Genomic DNA, 13,705 nt, shown 5'->3' with positions numbered 1-13,705 from the left:
GCTTTCCAAATTAAAATTTTTTTGCAACATATCTAATTATGACTGGACTCATCTGAGACAATCCCGACTTATTGGTCTCAAGCCTCAGGCTAAAAAAAAGGGATGGAGAAATCAAAATAAAGGCAAATTTCTCACTCCCATTCTTGTTAGACTGGTTGATGCTCAGTTGCTCAGCTTGAGGTGAGAGTGGGAGCCATGCAAAGGATGGGAGTGGAGGAGGAGAGGGGCAGGGGTGTACAGAGCTGGCTGCACTGACTTTATGCTGTTGAGATAATTTTAGTTATCCATCTAGGACTGGATCCACAGAGCACTGAAATCAATGGAGAAAAAAATCTTCATTTACATCAGTGGGTTTTGTACTAAGATGGTTTTCTCTGGTAGCACACTGTTAGAAGAAAGGCTAAAATCTGAGCCCTGTATATGGCTGTGGAAAAGCAAAGCAAGTTTTATTTAAAGCTCAACACCTGGTGAAGACATTTCAGACTTTCTCAGGAGCCTGTTTAACTACTCATTTCATGTTTCATTCCTCTGTATGTGAGGAAGCTCTAACTGCACTCCTACTCCCACAAACACCCAGGGTCAAGGTCTTCAAATAAATTATGTATTTGGCTCCAGTTCCAAGACCATTGGATACTTGGAGTAAGTGACTATATATAAGATTAGGACCTTTGCTTTTGTCATTTAGAACAATAGCAAATATGTACAGCCTGCACATGTAACTCCTTGGTTCTGGTAAAACAGCATAAACTACTTTTACCAGTAGCAAGTCTAGACACCAAAACAGTCTGGAAATTCATGGATGCTCAAAGTGAGATCCAGCAGTTCTCAGAAATTTGGGCCAGCATTCCTCTTCCAAGCAGCAATCCAGACTTTGTGAAATGCTTAAATTCTGTCCAGACCTATAGAAGAAGAATGTTAGGAAGAGCTTCAAACATCCCTAAGAATCATCAGTACTGTGTCCATTAAGGATGAAAAGGAAGGGTCACTCATCTTTGGACAAGATCCTAATGTTCTAAAGAGCTTCCTAGTAAGCAATGGTAATAGGACTGTGGAGCACTCTGATGGCCAGCAGAATTGCTTTGTTATGAATTTGGACCACTGTGCAGACCCAAGTAGTAATGTTACAGGCTTATGGGAGGGCAAACAGGACCATGAGTGTGGACTTGTAATTAGGGACCTCAAGTAGAAAGGAGATACTTTGGGGTGCTGTTCTCCTCCCCAGGCAATGTGTATCTCTGCAGTATTAATTAGGCATTGGGTTGCTGAGGGGTTACTTTGGCAGTGCTGCTTCCCTCTGTCCTTGCATCTGAGTGCCTGAAACACCAGTCGTGCTCCTTTCTATCTGCTCTCCTTCCATGTTGTTGACTGTTATATTTCTACCTGCAGAATCATCTCTGCTTCAATGGGGTGGCAAAGGCTATCCCCAAGACCAATGAGACACACTCTGCCAGCACCAGGGTTTGCCTGGAATAAGCAGGCTATGTGTTTGTGTGCTCCAATGCTGTGGAAAACATAGATTTGCCAGTCAAGTTTTCCAGAAAAAAAAGCAGGTACCGGTATGTGGGTACCAACACATGCAAACATCTTGAAATAGAAATGAAATGTGCACATTTCAGCCTTAAATTACTTTGGATGTTTAACTACCAGTGCTTATTCACAGCCTATGCTTAATGTGTCCTACTGGCAGGTGTCAAACTACTTGCATCTTCTTACAACTGCCCTGGATCATCCTGCAGAGGAAAATGGGTATTAAAATGATTGAAGCAGGAAATACTCTCTAACAGACCCGCTAATCTAACACCTCAGAATGCTGGAGGAATAAAACAAATAGGTTGCACAACAGGTTTTCCTGGCACCTCCCCTTCTTCCACGTTGGAGACAGCATACTGGTTTTTGTACAGTATACGATAGGAAAAAGAAAACATAATATAATCCCAATAATGCACATGAAGTATATACCACCTACCCCACAACACATGAGATCTGTCTCACAAAGGCAATTCACTGCAATAAGACAGTACCTTCATTGGTGATCTTCCAGCAGGAGAAGGGGAAATGGAGGTTATGTGTCTTGCTGGTGATGCTGTAATGGTAGAAAGATTTCAGTGCACTTGTGGCATTACAATTTTCACTAAGAAATCTTTGTAAGTGGATAGGAGATAATTCAATACATAAACATTAGCTCTAGTTCTCTTGGCTGATGGTTGTAAATAGTTTTAGAGATTTTGTTTATTTTGGTCTGTTCTCTGGACTATCTTGCAGTGCAACCATGTATAAAAAGTTTCTGCATCTGCCTTTTCTGACAAATTTTATATCACTTTAAATTGATTTATAATCTACCAAATGATAACAAATTCAAAAAAAGAGTCAATATAACAACTTTTCCCTTGTTGTTCTAAAGAAATGTATTATGTATTTGTAAGTCAAATAAGGAAAATAGAAAATACATAATTTACTTGTATCAAACATTTACCTCCAAATATACTAGAAATATGGCTGGACAAACTTAGAGGCTTAAGTACAATATACAAAATGTTTAGTCACTCCTTTGAGAACAAGTATATTTATAGTATCACTTGAGCAGCCTTCCCTTTAAAAGGAAATTAATCTTTTGAAAGGCAAAATGGTTATAGTAACAGAACTGATATACTTTCATGAATGCTGTGCATTTTCTGGCCAGTGAGATTCTTTGTGGTTAATGATCATTTCTGATTGCTAACCTTCAATTATCATAAAATCAAAAGACTAAATTTGATCATCCTTCCTCACACTAACACTAACTGTCTGAAACTGCTCATTCATTAGTGAAGGGGCAGAGTATTGGAAACTGCAGAGAACATTAAAGAGATGAAAATACCCACAGAGGCAGTTCTACAGCCTTTCATGTAAGAAATAAAATAAGCTAACCTGCCCAAGAAGTTAAACATCAAACAGAGTGGAAAGAATCTAAGCCCTCAAGTACTGGAGCTTTATCTGAGAAGTCCATTAACTCACCAGTCTGTGCAGGTCTTGGTGGTACAGGAGGAGATATAAGCTTTCCACTTTCTGATGTGTTTCTGGCTTCCTTCCCACTGTCCAGGCTCCAGCTGCTGGGGGTGGAGTTTACAGCTGGAAGAGAATGAAAAAACTGTCATAGGCATCAACACTTCTAGTTCTCTGACTTGCTTTTATCCATGAGTGCAAAAACAGACAGAACTCAAATGCCTAACAACCTGCATGCCTGAAAAGCTCTCCATCTGCACTTGCAAAGCTCTTAAACAGCAGCCATCAATCTCATGGATGCCTGATGGATGCACCTGGCCCTCAGGTCAGTTTGTGACCAGCAGCAGCAGCTGAGATTGCACTCCGGTGCACTGCAAATCCAGCCGCAGAGGGAGATAAACTGATTATATTAAAAGGCTTCAAGCTTATCTTTGCACCAGACTCCTATTTAGAGGTTTCCAGGCAGAAGGGAATAGACTATTCATAAAATGTTCCCATTAACTCATTTTATATACAGAAGGGACTGGAGAAAGAAACTCTCCAAATTCCTATCGACCGCCTTCATAAAGCTTTCTGTGCTAACATTCTTGTGTTGCCTGCATAGACTACAAATCCAGAATTGAAAAAAGCTGGAAAGAAGGGCACAAAATGTAGGGAGTAAAAACTGGAAGAAATGAAAAAAAGCAAAACAGCTGACAGAAAAAAAATAAATTAAGAAATATTATGGACTGAGAAAATTTCTGTACCCTTTGTATTTGTGGTCAAGGATCTCTGCTTGATTATTGACTAAATAAATTGACTAAAAACTTGACATGCATAAAAGTGGCTGTTTTCTTTGTTACCCTGATCAGATTCTATGATTTTACCCTGATTCTATTCTATGATTAACTGAATGATCCCGTAAGGTCTGGAACATCTTCCTTGATAGAACTGGATTATCTCATGTCATCAAGATGTCACCAATATTTGAAATAAGTTAGACAGAAGAAGAGGGCATTTACATGGGCAGGTCAAAAGCTAATTTGAAAAATACAACTCTCACTACACATCCTTAGAAATAAAAAAAAATGAGTTGAAAATAACCACTTCAAACCTTCCATTCATCTCCCAAATACACCACCAAAAAATCCCCCACCTTAAAAGCCTCAAACCTCTTGCTTTGCCATGACAGTTTCCTTCTTGTTTACTTGTTTTAATTCTCAGTAGAGAATCACATGCAAGGACCCTGTGTTTATTTACAAAAATGAAAAGTAAAAGCAAAGTATTGTTGCTAACAGATGGCATCAATTATCACCATTGTAGCAACTCTGAGAGCTCTCAGGACTGCAACCCCACTAAACACCAGACTTATTACAATAAGTACAGTAAAAATGACACTGGTCTCATATCTGAAACAATATTGTTACAGTGTAATTACACTTTAGTTGACCCTGGAATCAATGAACACAATAATCTATTTTTTAGAGGATAATTTTGCTTTGTTATTGCCGAAGTATGCAATACAGTATTTGCTTTTATTGTAAGTTGTCACCCAACAGCATGGCTTTGCCCTTATCCTAAAAATCACATGGCACCAGACCTAGGTACTTCAAATGCCTGAATCTCTTGACAAGCCAATTTCTTTTCTTTTAAGTCATCCAAGCAGTCAGGTTTTTGGACTGCTAAAGCCTTCAGGAGAGAAGGCTGTCATTTTAACAATTCTGTGATGTACTTGGCTGCATTGGCCAGTGGAAAAGTTTTGCTATTTACATGTTAAATTATTTCATATGTTTTTCAGCCCTGTGAAAAAAATCCACCTGTGTTTTCATAAAAATGTAAACACAAAAATACCTATAAAACCCAGCTGTTATTAAAGAAAATCTGATTCTTGGTCAGTACTTACTACAGTATATTATTAAAATAGTTACTTTCTATACATTTATTTTACTGTATCCTTTATTCAGCATACCACAAAGGTACACTTCATAATGAAATTATGGATATTATTGATGTGAAGCACATAATAAAATCATGGCAAACAATTACTATGCTGACAGTATTGGGTTTCCCATGTGCAAAATTGTAAGAGGCAATATTTTTCTAAGGAAATACATATATTTCTCATTTATGGTAGTTAAAATTCCCAAAATGCAAGAAACCACAAATTGCTGTTTTCAGTCCAAGTGTAATCAGAAGCACACCGAGTTATATTTGATAAGCAGGACTTGCCGGTACCAAACTTCAGGACTCTGTCATCTCTTTACCTTCTCTTTGCCCCGTTCTCCAGAAGTTGGCTTTTCCCCACATATGTCTCTCTTGAGAAGCAGAAAGGACAGGTCTCACAGGCAGCCTGATGAAACCTGCTGCTCCATCACCCCCTCCTGCAAACTTCTGGGCCTAAGTTGAGTGCTAAATTCAGTTCTCCCCTTTTGGCAAGGTGTTTTGACACTTAGATTTGTTAGCATAATTTATAGTTGGTTAGAATGTTTTGACGCTTGGAGATGACAGTGTGCACTCAAAAGAACTGCATTCTACAGGAACAAGATGGAGTAATGAAGTTTTCATTCTTCAGAGATTGGCATGTTGTAGGATGTCTGCTTACCTTTGTCGATGGAGTAATGAAGTTTTCATTCTTCAGAGATTGAAGGATGTTGTAGGATGTCTGCTTACCTTTGTCAGAGCCGGGCAAATTGGAATCACTTCGTGGCAAAGCACCATCTCCAATATGATTAAACAGCATTCTCTGTAAATTGAGAACAGCATGGTTTACACATAGCTCCTGTTGTATTTCAGTAGCCTTTATGAAAATAAATATATTTTTGTTATTATCCCCCCTCCAGGTCTGCTTAGGAGGCAGAGTGATAAACATCACATAAGAACATAAACAGTTTAATTAAAGTATGTGCATACAGATAGGGAGTAGACTAATTTTCTGAAAATTGTACACACAGAAATTGGAGGGAGGATTATTATGTACTGAGTTCTGACAGTTTCCAGCACCTTAAAAAAACATAAAAAAGCTCATTCCTAAAGAGATATCTTAATAGATTACTTAAAATAATTGCAATAATTTCATTACAGAATCAGGATCTGAACAAGATAATGTTCAAGTTATGGCTGTTACCTAAGAAAAGCATTGTGTATTGTTTTCCAACCCTGACTTTTTTGGTAGCAATCTTCTTACTTCTCTTGTGGATAAGAGCTGACCCATAAAGCATGTTTGTCTTTAACTTTCTTAAAATCCATTTTGTTTACATATCAGAGTAAATGTATGAAAAAAAAATCTACCATTGAATTAATTTGGCAGCATTCAAATAATCCATGGGTCACCAGTTCGTCTTGAAAACATACGTAAACAGCATAGAGTTTATCCTAAAAGTAATTCAGACATAATTTCCAGAGGAAATGGGAACAGATAAATGTGGGGTTTTTTATTACTTTTTTTTTTCCTTTAAGAGCAAGATCAGATGATCAGTAAAATCCAAATAAAATCCTATTATTGTGTCTCTTTCCAGTGTTCACAGAGCACTGTGCCAGGTTGGTGAGGCACTATGCTGGGGTTCCACAAGATGGCAAACCCAGCTGCAAAGCGATCATCATTGACCTAATATGTTGCAGCTTTGTGTTACAAAGTGAGGAACAAATACTTAAGCTCAATTCAACTTCACTTTAAACATCTCAGAGAATGCTTTTGGTACACTTTGAGCTACAGCAGGTGTGCTGTATGTCATGTGAGAGTCATTCTGGGTCAGGAAATATCTGTTTTCCTGGAATTACCATTAAACTGAGGTGCTAAACCTACATATGTACTCTGATGTGACAGAGAGTGTGACCATATGTTCCTGCCTGGTCTGATTGAGTGTTCACTGCCTAGTGAGTCTGCAGTGTACTAGGATATGATGGACAAGTGTTGAAGTCCATTTTCTGTTACAAAGGTAAAGAGCAACGGCTGACAAAGCAACTGAAATTGGAGGAGATAAAGAGACAAAAGCTGAATGAAATACAGAGAAACAAAGACATACTAAAGAGAATGAGATATAAAACCATATGGAAGAACAAGAGCAATCACAGGATGTTTAATGACACACAAATAAAAACCCCAAAAATGTAAAATTCAAAAAGCTCAATAGAAAGAATAATAGCGCAAAAACTAAGGAGGCTTGTTGACCAGTCAATGATAGTAGCCATTCCTCTTCAGAGTATGGGAAGAGCTGGAGAGACACTGTACAACCATTCAGCCAGAGATCACAAAGCAAGCACAAATGGATGTTGACTCAAAACAGCTGTACATAACCTTGAGCATCAATTTGAATGAGGAAGCGGATGAAGTACTGCTGTGGTCTTGTTCTGTGAAGTCCATCAAACTTCCTTAAATAAGGTAGCTATGGCTTGAAAGACTTGGAGTTCAGGAATTTGCCTGTGAATCTCACCTCTCCCAGTTGAAACACTAATGTGAAAATTGCTTTCATTGAGCTGTATCTAACAAAGTAATTCATAAATGGGTAGTCCTTTCCTCTCAGTGTGAAGCTCCAATCAACACTGTTGAAGTGGTGTTAGAATGAAAGGAGAAAGGACAAGGAACAGTTTGAGCAGCTACATTTAAATGAGAGTTGCAGGTATCTCTAAGATATCTCCTTACAATTGTCCTGAGGAATTCTTTTCCCCTTCTTTATCAGAAGGCAGAGAAATGGGATGCTGTTTCTGATCACAGTCCATTTTTACAGCCGAGGGAACAGCAGAGAAAGAAATTTCACTTTTCCCCAGAAAGATAATATCCTTATTTACGGTTATAAGGGCAGAAAGAAACCTTCAGACCTTCTCATCTTTGAAATACACTTCACTGTACGAGCAAGGAGATTTTCTACTTACCCTCTCATGGGACACTGAGGGTAGAGACAGATTGGGAGACTTTCCTGCTGGGCGAGTCTCAGAGAGAGCGGAGACTGGGCCTACGAGCTCCTCAGCCTCCCTTATGCAATCTCGGATAGAGTGGGGGATAGAAGTCGCATTCCACTTGGCAAAGCAAGAGTTTGTAGTCTGGGAGCAAAAATGGGATAATTTTTCTTTGCGGCAAACTGTAAAACCGCATTATTTAAAGAGCATCTCCTGATCTTTCCTGTCTGTTGTTTTGGCTCCACTACCACTGATGAAGTGCCCAGATCTATCTGCTCTAAGTAGTTCCTGAGAACTGTCCTTAAGTCTGGCTAAGCCTCAGTATTACTTTTAAGCCCTCAGGTAGTAGCATGAAGATTTAAACTGAAAAGAGATTAAAAATGAAATCAAGAGCCAATTCAATAACCAAAGAAACAAGGGACAAGAAAAGAGCTAATTAGAAACGAATAAATAATTTCTAAAATACAGAATCCTGGAGCTGTTTTTTATCAGTGGTAAAACTTCTGATAGATATGAGAGTATTGAAAGCACAGCCTTTAACACTGTATGTATATTCTTATCTTTCTCAGCTTCAGCAAGAGGTGCATTATGTGATGGCAGGGATTAAAACAGCAGCTGTGTTAAAGAAAAGCACTTTGGGAAAATAGGTCCATTAAGAAGAAAAGATGAAATAATGACTCAGTATTGGCCATCTTACCAAGCTCAATGTTGAATTTCAGAATACTCAAAAAATACACATTTCACATAGACCTGTCTAGCAGTATTTTAAGGCAAGAACACACTACATTGTTTTCTCTGGTGTAACAAATGTCTATAATTTTTTTCTAAAATTATATTGGAAAATAGAAATTGCCACTGTTATTATCTCACAGTGGCTAGGATTAGCTTTCTTAGAAGGAAACAAAGGGGAGCTCAACAAGGACAACTGACATGATAAGAGTTTTTCATTCTTTGTCTTCTTCCCTAGATTGAACAAATGCTTGTTGTTCCACACAAGCAGGCTGTGTCATCTGGTAGGTCTCTGCATCTCTCTCTCACTTCAGTAAGTAAACGTAAAGAAACAGACCTACACCCAAAGAAATTAAGCAGAAATGTGACCCAGCACTATGTACTCTATTCATATCTCTTACATCTAAAATATTTTAGAGTATTTTCTTATAAACCACAAAAAATCCCTTGAGAAGTTACAAGAGTGAACAGGCACCGAATCTGCTCAAAGTTCAACACACATCTTTGTTGTCTTCTTAGGTATTTGTGCTCCAAGGATTCCCAGCAAGCTTCTTACCTGGGAAGTTTCCAGAGGAGTCGGGTAGATGGCACTGCAGGGCCTCTCTCTGGGAGACAGGCAAGAGTTTTCTCGGGAATGCTTATGTTTGTCAGACAACAGAGGAGAAGCTAGAATATAAATGTCTAGTGGTTAAATTCATGCAGTGAAACTCAAGCCATTTCAATTCTACGGTTATGACAAAAAAATCTTCTGTCTCTAATAATTCAGATTCCCCAAGTAACTGGCTAAATATGATGTCTGACCAGTGACATCATGCAGAAATTCAGCTGTGTAATGTATCAAGAGTCATTTAATATGGTTTACCACAGCAGAGAAGCACTGACCTCTGGCACTGGATGGAGCAGAACTGGTCACGTTAGGTGAAGCAGAATGAGTAGAACTAAGGCTTGAGGTAGATGGACTAGGCTGTGTATAGAAGAGATGCTGTTGTTACCAAATCACATTTACAGGTTTGGAAAACAAAAATTTATAGCATGCTTTTCACCAGAACAAAGAACTTTAACTTAGAGTAGTTTATCAGTAATACATAATAGCAAATCAGTATAAAAAGCATTAATCTAACTACACAAATACTAAATAAATAGAAATGTAATTAATACAGTAAAATAATTACATCGCAATGTGACAACTGGACAGAAAAGTCTATGCACTGTAAGATCACTTTGTATCATAGTCCATTGCTACTTACTACATTTGTAAAAAAATAATGGTCTAATTTAAACAAGAGAAAACAGTTACATAAAAAAAATTATTTTTAAGTGAATGAATTTGACATCTCCTTTAAAGATTTGTTTTTTAAAAGAAACATCAGCAATAGTTATGAGATTTCTGAATCAAATAATAGAAGAATTAATTTAGTAAATAGCCTTGTAAGAAAGATTCTGTACAGGTTGAAGAATGACAAATTATACCTGCATGTTAAAAACTTCATCTGAACTTTCTGACTGCCCAGTGATGTTGCTGACTTCAGCAGAGGCTTGGGATGATAGTGATGAGGAAGAATACCGATTGACAGCTGGGTAACTCAAGGGGCTATTATATGAATAATGAAATAAAAAATGGTTAACTCTAATTGTCAATCATAATTTCTCATGTGAGAACAGCACACGTTTATTAATCTTTAATTGCGGAGGGAATAGAAAGAGAAAGGAGAGAGAATACATATATGAACTATGTATTCAAGTGTATTCAAGGCTGAACACACTTCAGCCAGATCATACAAGAAAGCATGCATAATAGAAGTATTTATGGGCCATCTTCCATGGGTAGCAGAAATACGTCATTACTAATATTTAACTTGCCTGCGTCGTGGTATTACCCTGGCAGCATCAGGGCTCATAGAAACAGGTATGGAATTCCGGCATACACGAGGACTTCCATTTGGGAAATGAACAGGGCTAACTTGTACACAGGCAGAAAATTCCTGGTGAGTTATTAAAAGAAGATTAATTAAAATTAACATAGTATCATTAAGCATTTCATAATATAAAGATATGTAGATAACTAAACATAAATGTAGTTACATGGTATTTTGGATCAGCTTCATCATTAATAAGGAAAATATTATAACTTTTCACTAATGATAGTAAAATATTACTAGTAGTAAAGCGTGACTACTTTTCTCTGCATAGTATGGGAGGTTTATGTTTCTCTTTGCTTTGTGGTAGTGCAAAAAGGCTACAAGCTGTAATGGGGACAAACAACCAAAAGATGTCACTGTTTGTTGCTTGGGAAAATGTACCAACCCTTAATGCAGCTGAACAGTCTGTTCTATCTGTGCACCTGCTCACGTGAGTACCTGTATTCCCAAGCTTGACTTCATCACAAAGAACTGATCCACCAACTTTTTGTGCAATGGCCTCATGTCCTGTGGCACCACCTTCTCGTGCACAGCCAAGCCAAATTCTAGAATCTGGGCCTGCAGAAAAAGAAAAAAAAATATTTGTGATCCATTTTCTTTAAGCTCTCATCGTCAGGTAGGATAATAATTAAAAAGCAACCCAACAAAATGCACATTGCCTTAAATCACTTATCTAAATCCCTGAAAGACCTGTAACCAAAAAAGGGCTAGGACCAAAAGCACACAAGAGGATTTACCCCCTCTTCCTGTTCAACTTTCCCAAAGGTTTCACCTACACAAACTCAACTGTAAAATTAAAAAACATTATGGATAACATAGTGAAAAATCTGACTTAATGGCAACTTTACAAAGGAGCAGTTCTAAACCCTAAATAAAAGCCATTTTCTACAAGAACATTTGTAAAAAGCATGAAACAACAGCAATGGTCAAATCCGCCAGAGACTGTAATATATTGGCAATGAAGTCCATGGTCCCTATCCTATTTCAACTTCCCAGAAACCTCCTTAAGTGGTAGCCTGATGTATATCCTTGACACAAGGCATGACATGCTTCAGAGTTACAGTGCTAAAACTTCAATCTCGCTCAAATTTGGTCACATGAATTCAAAATATTGAATTGGTTACAGGAGGAATCAGATAAACTCAGATTTAAAAACAAAATAGCTAGGGTGTGCTGTAATATCTTTGGATGAGAGCTCCTGGCTGATGTTTTCAGGCAGCCTGTGATCAGGCACACAGCTGTACAGCATCCCTGACCTGGGGTCAGGACTGCAGCACATCCATCCACACACACAGCCGTGCCAGCCCTTCCAAATGCTCCGCGTTAAATCAGCTGTGGGTGCCAGAGAGGGTTGAGCTGCTATTGCTTGGAACCCGTTACAGGAAGCTGTTAACTCCAGTTTTACATTGTAAACATCAGTGAGATTAACTATAGCTTGAAAAAATTAAATTATAATGTTAATTCCTATACATTGTCTCAGTGAAATTAAAGTGAGCTCAGTGAATCTATTCTGATTTATACTATCTGAGGACCTGAAACTTGGCTGATCTGACCAAAAGATCCCACAATGCTGATGAAAAATGAAATTTCCATCTTGCCAAATTCTAGGTTGGCAATAAAATTCAAAACTTCAACATGCTGCCTAGAACAAAAATGGATAAATGCCAGTTTAAAAAGCTGAAATATTAGTAAGATATTTGATTAAAAAATACTCAGCATTTTCAAATGGAAACACTTTATATTTGAGGCTGGTAGGTCATTGGCTTATAAATGAATAGAGAAATAATGCAAAAAAAAAAAGCATAGAATACTCATATGCTTAATTTGATCACTTTGTGTTTCTTTTACTGCCTACCTACTTTGCCAATTACTACTAGATATCTTTCATTGAAGTAAGATTTTGAATGCTTTTGTGCTCTTATAGCAAACTTTGTAGTGAAAATATTTTCTGTAATATTGGTAAAATACAAATATATGCCAAAGGCATCAAATGTTTCAATGAAATAATGTTTATTCTGTCATAGTGATAAACTATTTTGCGCAAATATTTGTATATGAGCATGATAAGATCGGCCTCTCACTCCAACTTTATTTTACACAAACCAGTTTGAAGTGATTAAGTTCATGATGGAAAAGGACTAGGGAAAATATATTAGCATGGCCCAGAAACCTGCTTGTATAGAAAGTTACTCTCTACTTGGAATCTAACTCAGAAAAAACACTGAAGACCACAGGGCAATTACTAACCTCTGATATTTTTTATTTTATCTAGGGACATTTTTAGCTAGAATAGCTGAACAGACCATCTTGTCAGTCTTTTCCCCACTTTACCTGCTCGAGTGTAAGTTCTCTTAAGCGTGTGATCTTCTCTCCATCTTCTGGATGGTTCAAGATGTATTCTTTGACAAAGAATGCCTAAACACAATAAAATGACAAAGTAAAACAAAGTGAGTAAAACCACACCACTTTATTTATTTAAAAAAAAAAAAGTTTCTAGATAACATTTTCAAATTATTTCTAAGTTCCTTTGAACTGCAATAATTGATAATACATGTTAAATAGGTAATTAATCATATAGTCATTGGTGGAGACCATAGGCAAAAAATGTATCCACTAGTGAATGGATAGGTTTAACATTTGAAATATGAAGGTGCTGAATAGAGATAGCATCTTCTCCCTCAGAAAAGAAAAAAAATACAGGAAATAATTTATAGAGGAAAAGGAGGGAAGAAGGAAGACAGAGTCAAGAAGGTAGCAGATGGTCAAAGGACACTTCTTAAAACTTGGAAGTTGCCTGAAGGGAAGGAAGATAATGGTAAAGACATGGTCACTCTTACCTCAAGACCAAATGCTCCAAGAGTGACTGAACTTTGAGTTTCATACAGGGCAGAAGGGAAAAGCAGGTGAAAAGGAAAAGCATTTACAGAAAACAGGATAGCAAGAAAGGTAGAAAATAAGAACTGACAAAACAACAGGTAGACATGTAAAGACTGAAAAATGGACATGCAAAGAGAAGAATTAGAGAGAAATGGAAAAAAAATATTGCTAACAGTTTTGATGTTTACAAAATGAATTGCTGAAAAGTCCTATATTAATAGTGAGAGACAGAGGGCAGAAGAGAATCAAAACCTGAACACTGTCTAAGAGATCAAGAATTACAGCCAAGGACAATAATAAAGAGCAAGCTAGAACCTTTGATACAC

The 13,705-nt window shown here is 37.4% G+C and overlaps 1 protein-coding gene across 4 annotated transcripts in view; it reads right to left on the bottom strand.

The window, feature by feature from the left end:
- The window catches only part of DOCK4 (dedicator of cytokinesis 4), a 223,314-nt gene that overhangs the window by 3,537 nt on the left and 206,072 nt on the right, over positions 1 to 13,705 (bottom strand). For 2 of the 4 annotated variants that reach the window (XM_039726790.1, XM_039726791.1), the window contains 10 exons: positions 12,834 to 12,917; positions 10,941 to 11,060; positions 10,444 to 10,565; positions 10,054 to 10,174; positions 9,466 to 9,547; positions 9,140 to 9,249; positions 7,831 to 7,998; positions 5,632 to 5,704; positions 2,995 to 3,108; positions 2,022 to 2,083 (listed from right to left, as the gene is read on the bottom strand). In XM_039726790.1, the coding sequence (XP_039582724.1) occupies positions 2,022 to 2,083; positions 2,995 to 3,108; positions 5,632 to 5,704; positions 7,831 to 7,998; positions 9,140 to 9,249; positions 9,466 to 9,547; positions 10,054 to 10,174; positions 10,444 to 10,565; positions 10,941 to 11,060; positions 12,834 to 12,917 (1,056 nt within the window). The remainder of the gene's footprint in view (positions 1 to 2,021; positions 2,084 to 2,994; positions 3,109 to 5,631; positions 5,705 to 7,830; positions 7,999 to 9,139; positions 9,250 to 9,465; positions 9,548 to 10,053; positions 10,175 to 10,443; positions 10,566 to 10,940; positions 11,061 to 12,833; positions 12,918 to 13,705) is intronic. The other 2 variants (XM_039726792.1, XM_039726793.1) reach the window with 1 other exon arrangement.

Source organism: Passer montanus, unplaced genomic scaffold (genome assembly GCF_014805655.1).
Source record: "Passer montanus isolate IOZ18808 unplaced genomic scaffold, ASM1480565v1 scaffold6, whole genome shotgun sequence".
Lineage (NCBI taxonomy): Eukaryota > Metazoa > Chordata > Aves > Passeriformes > Passeridae > Passer > Passer montanus.
Note: the sequence above shows the minus strand (reverse complement) of the source record. Positions and strands in the feature narration are given on the sequence as shown.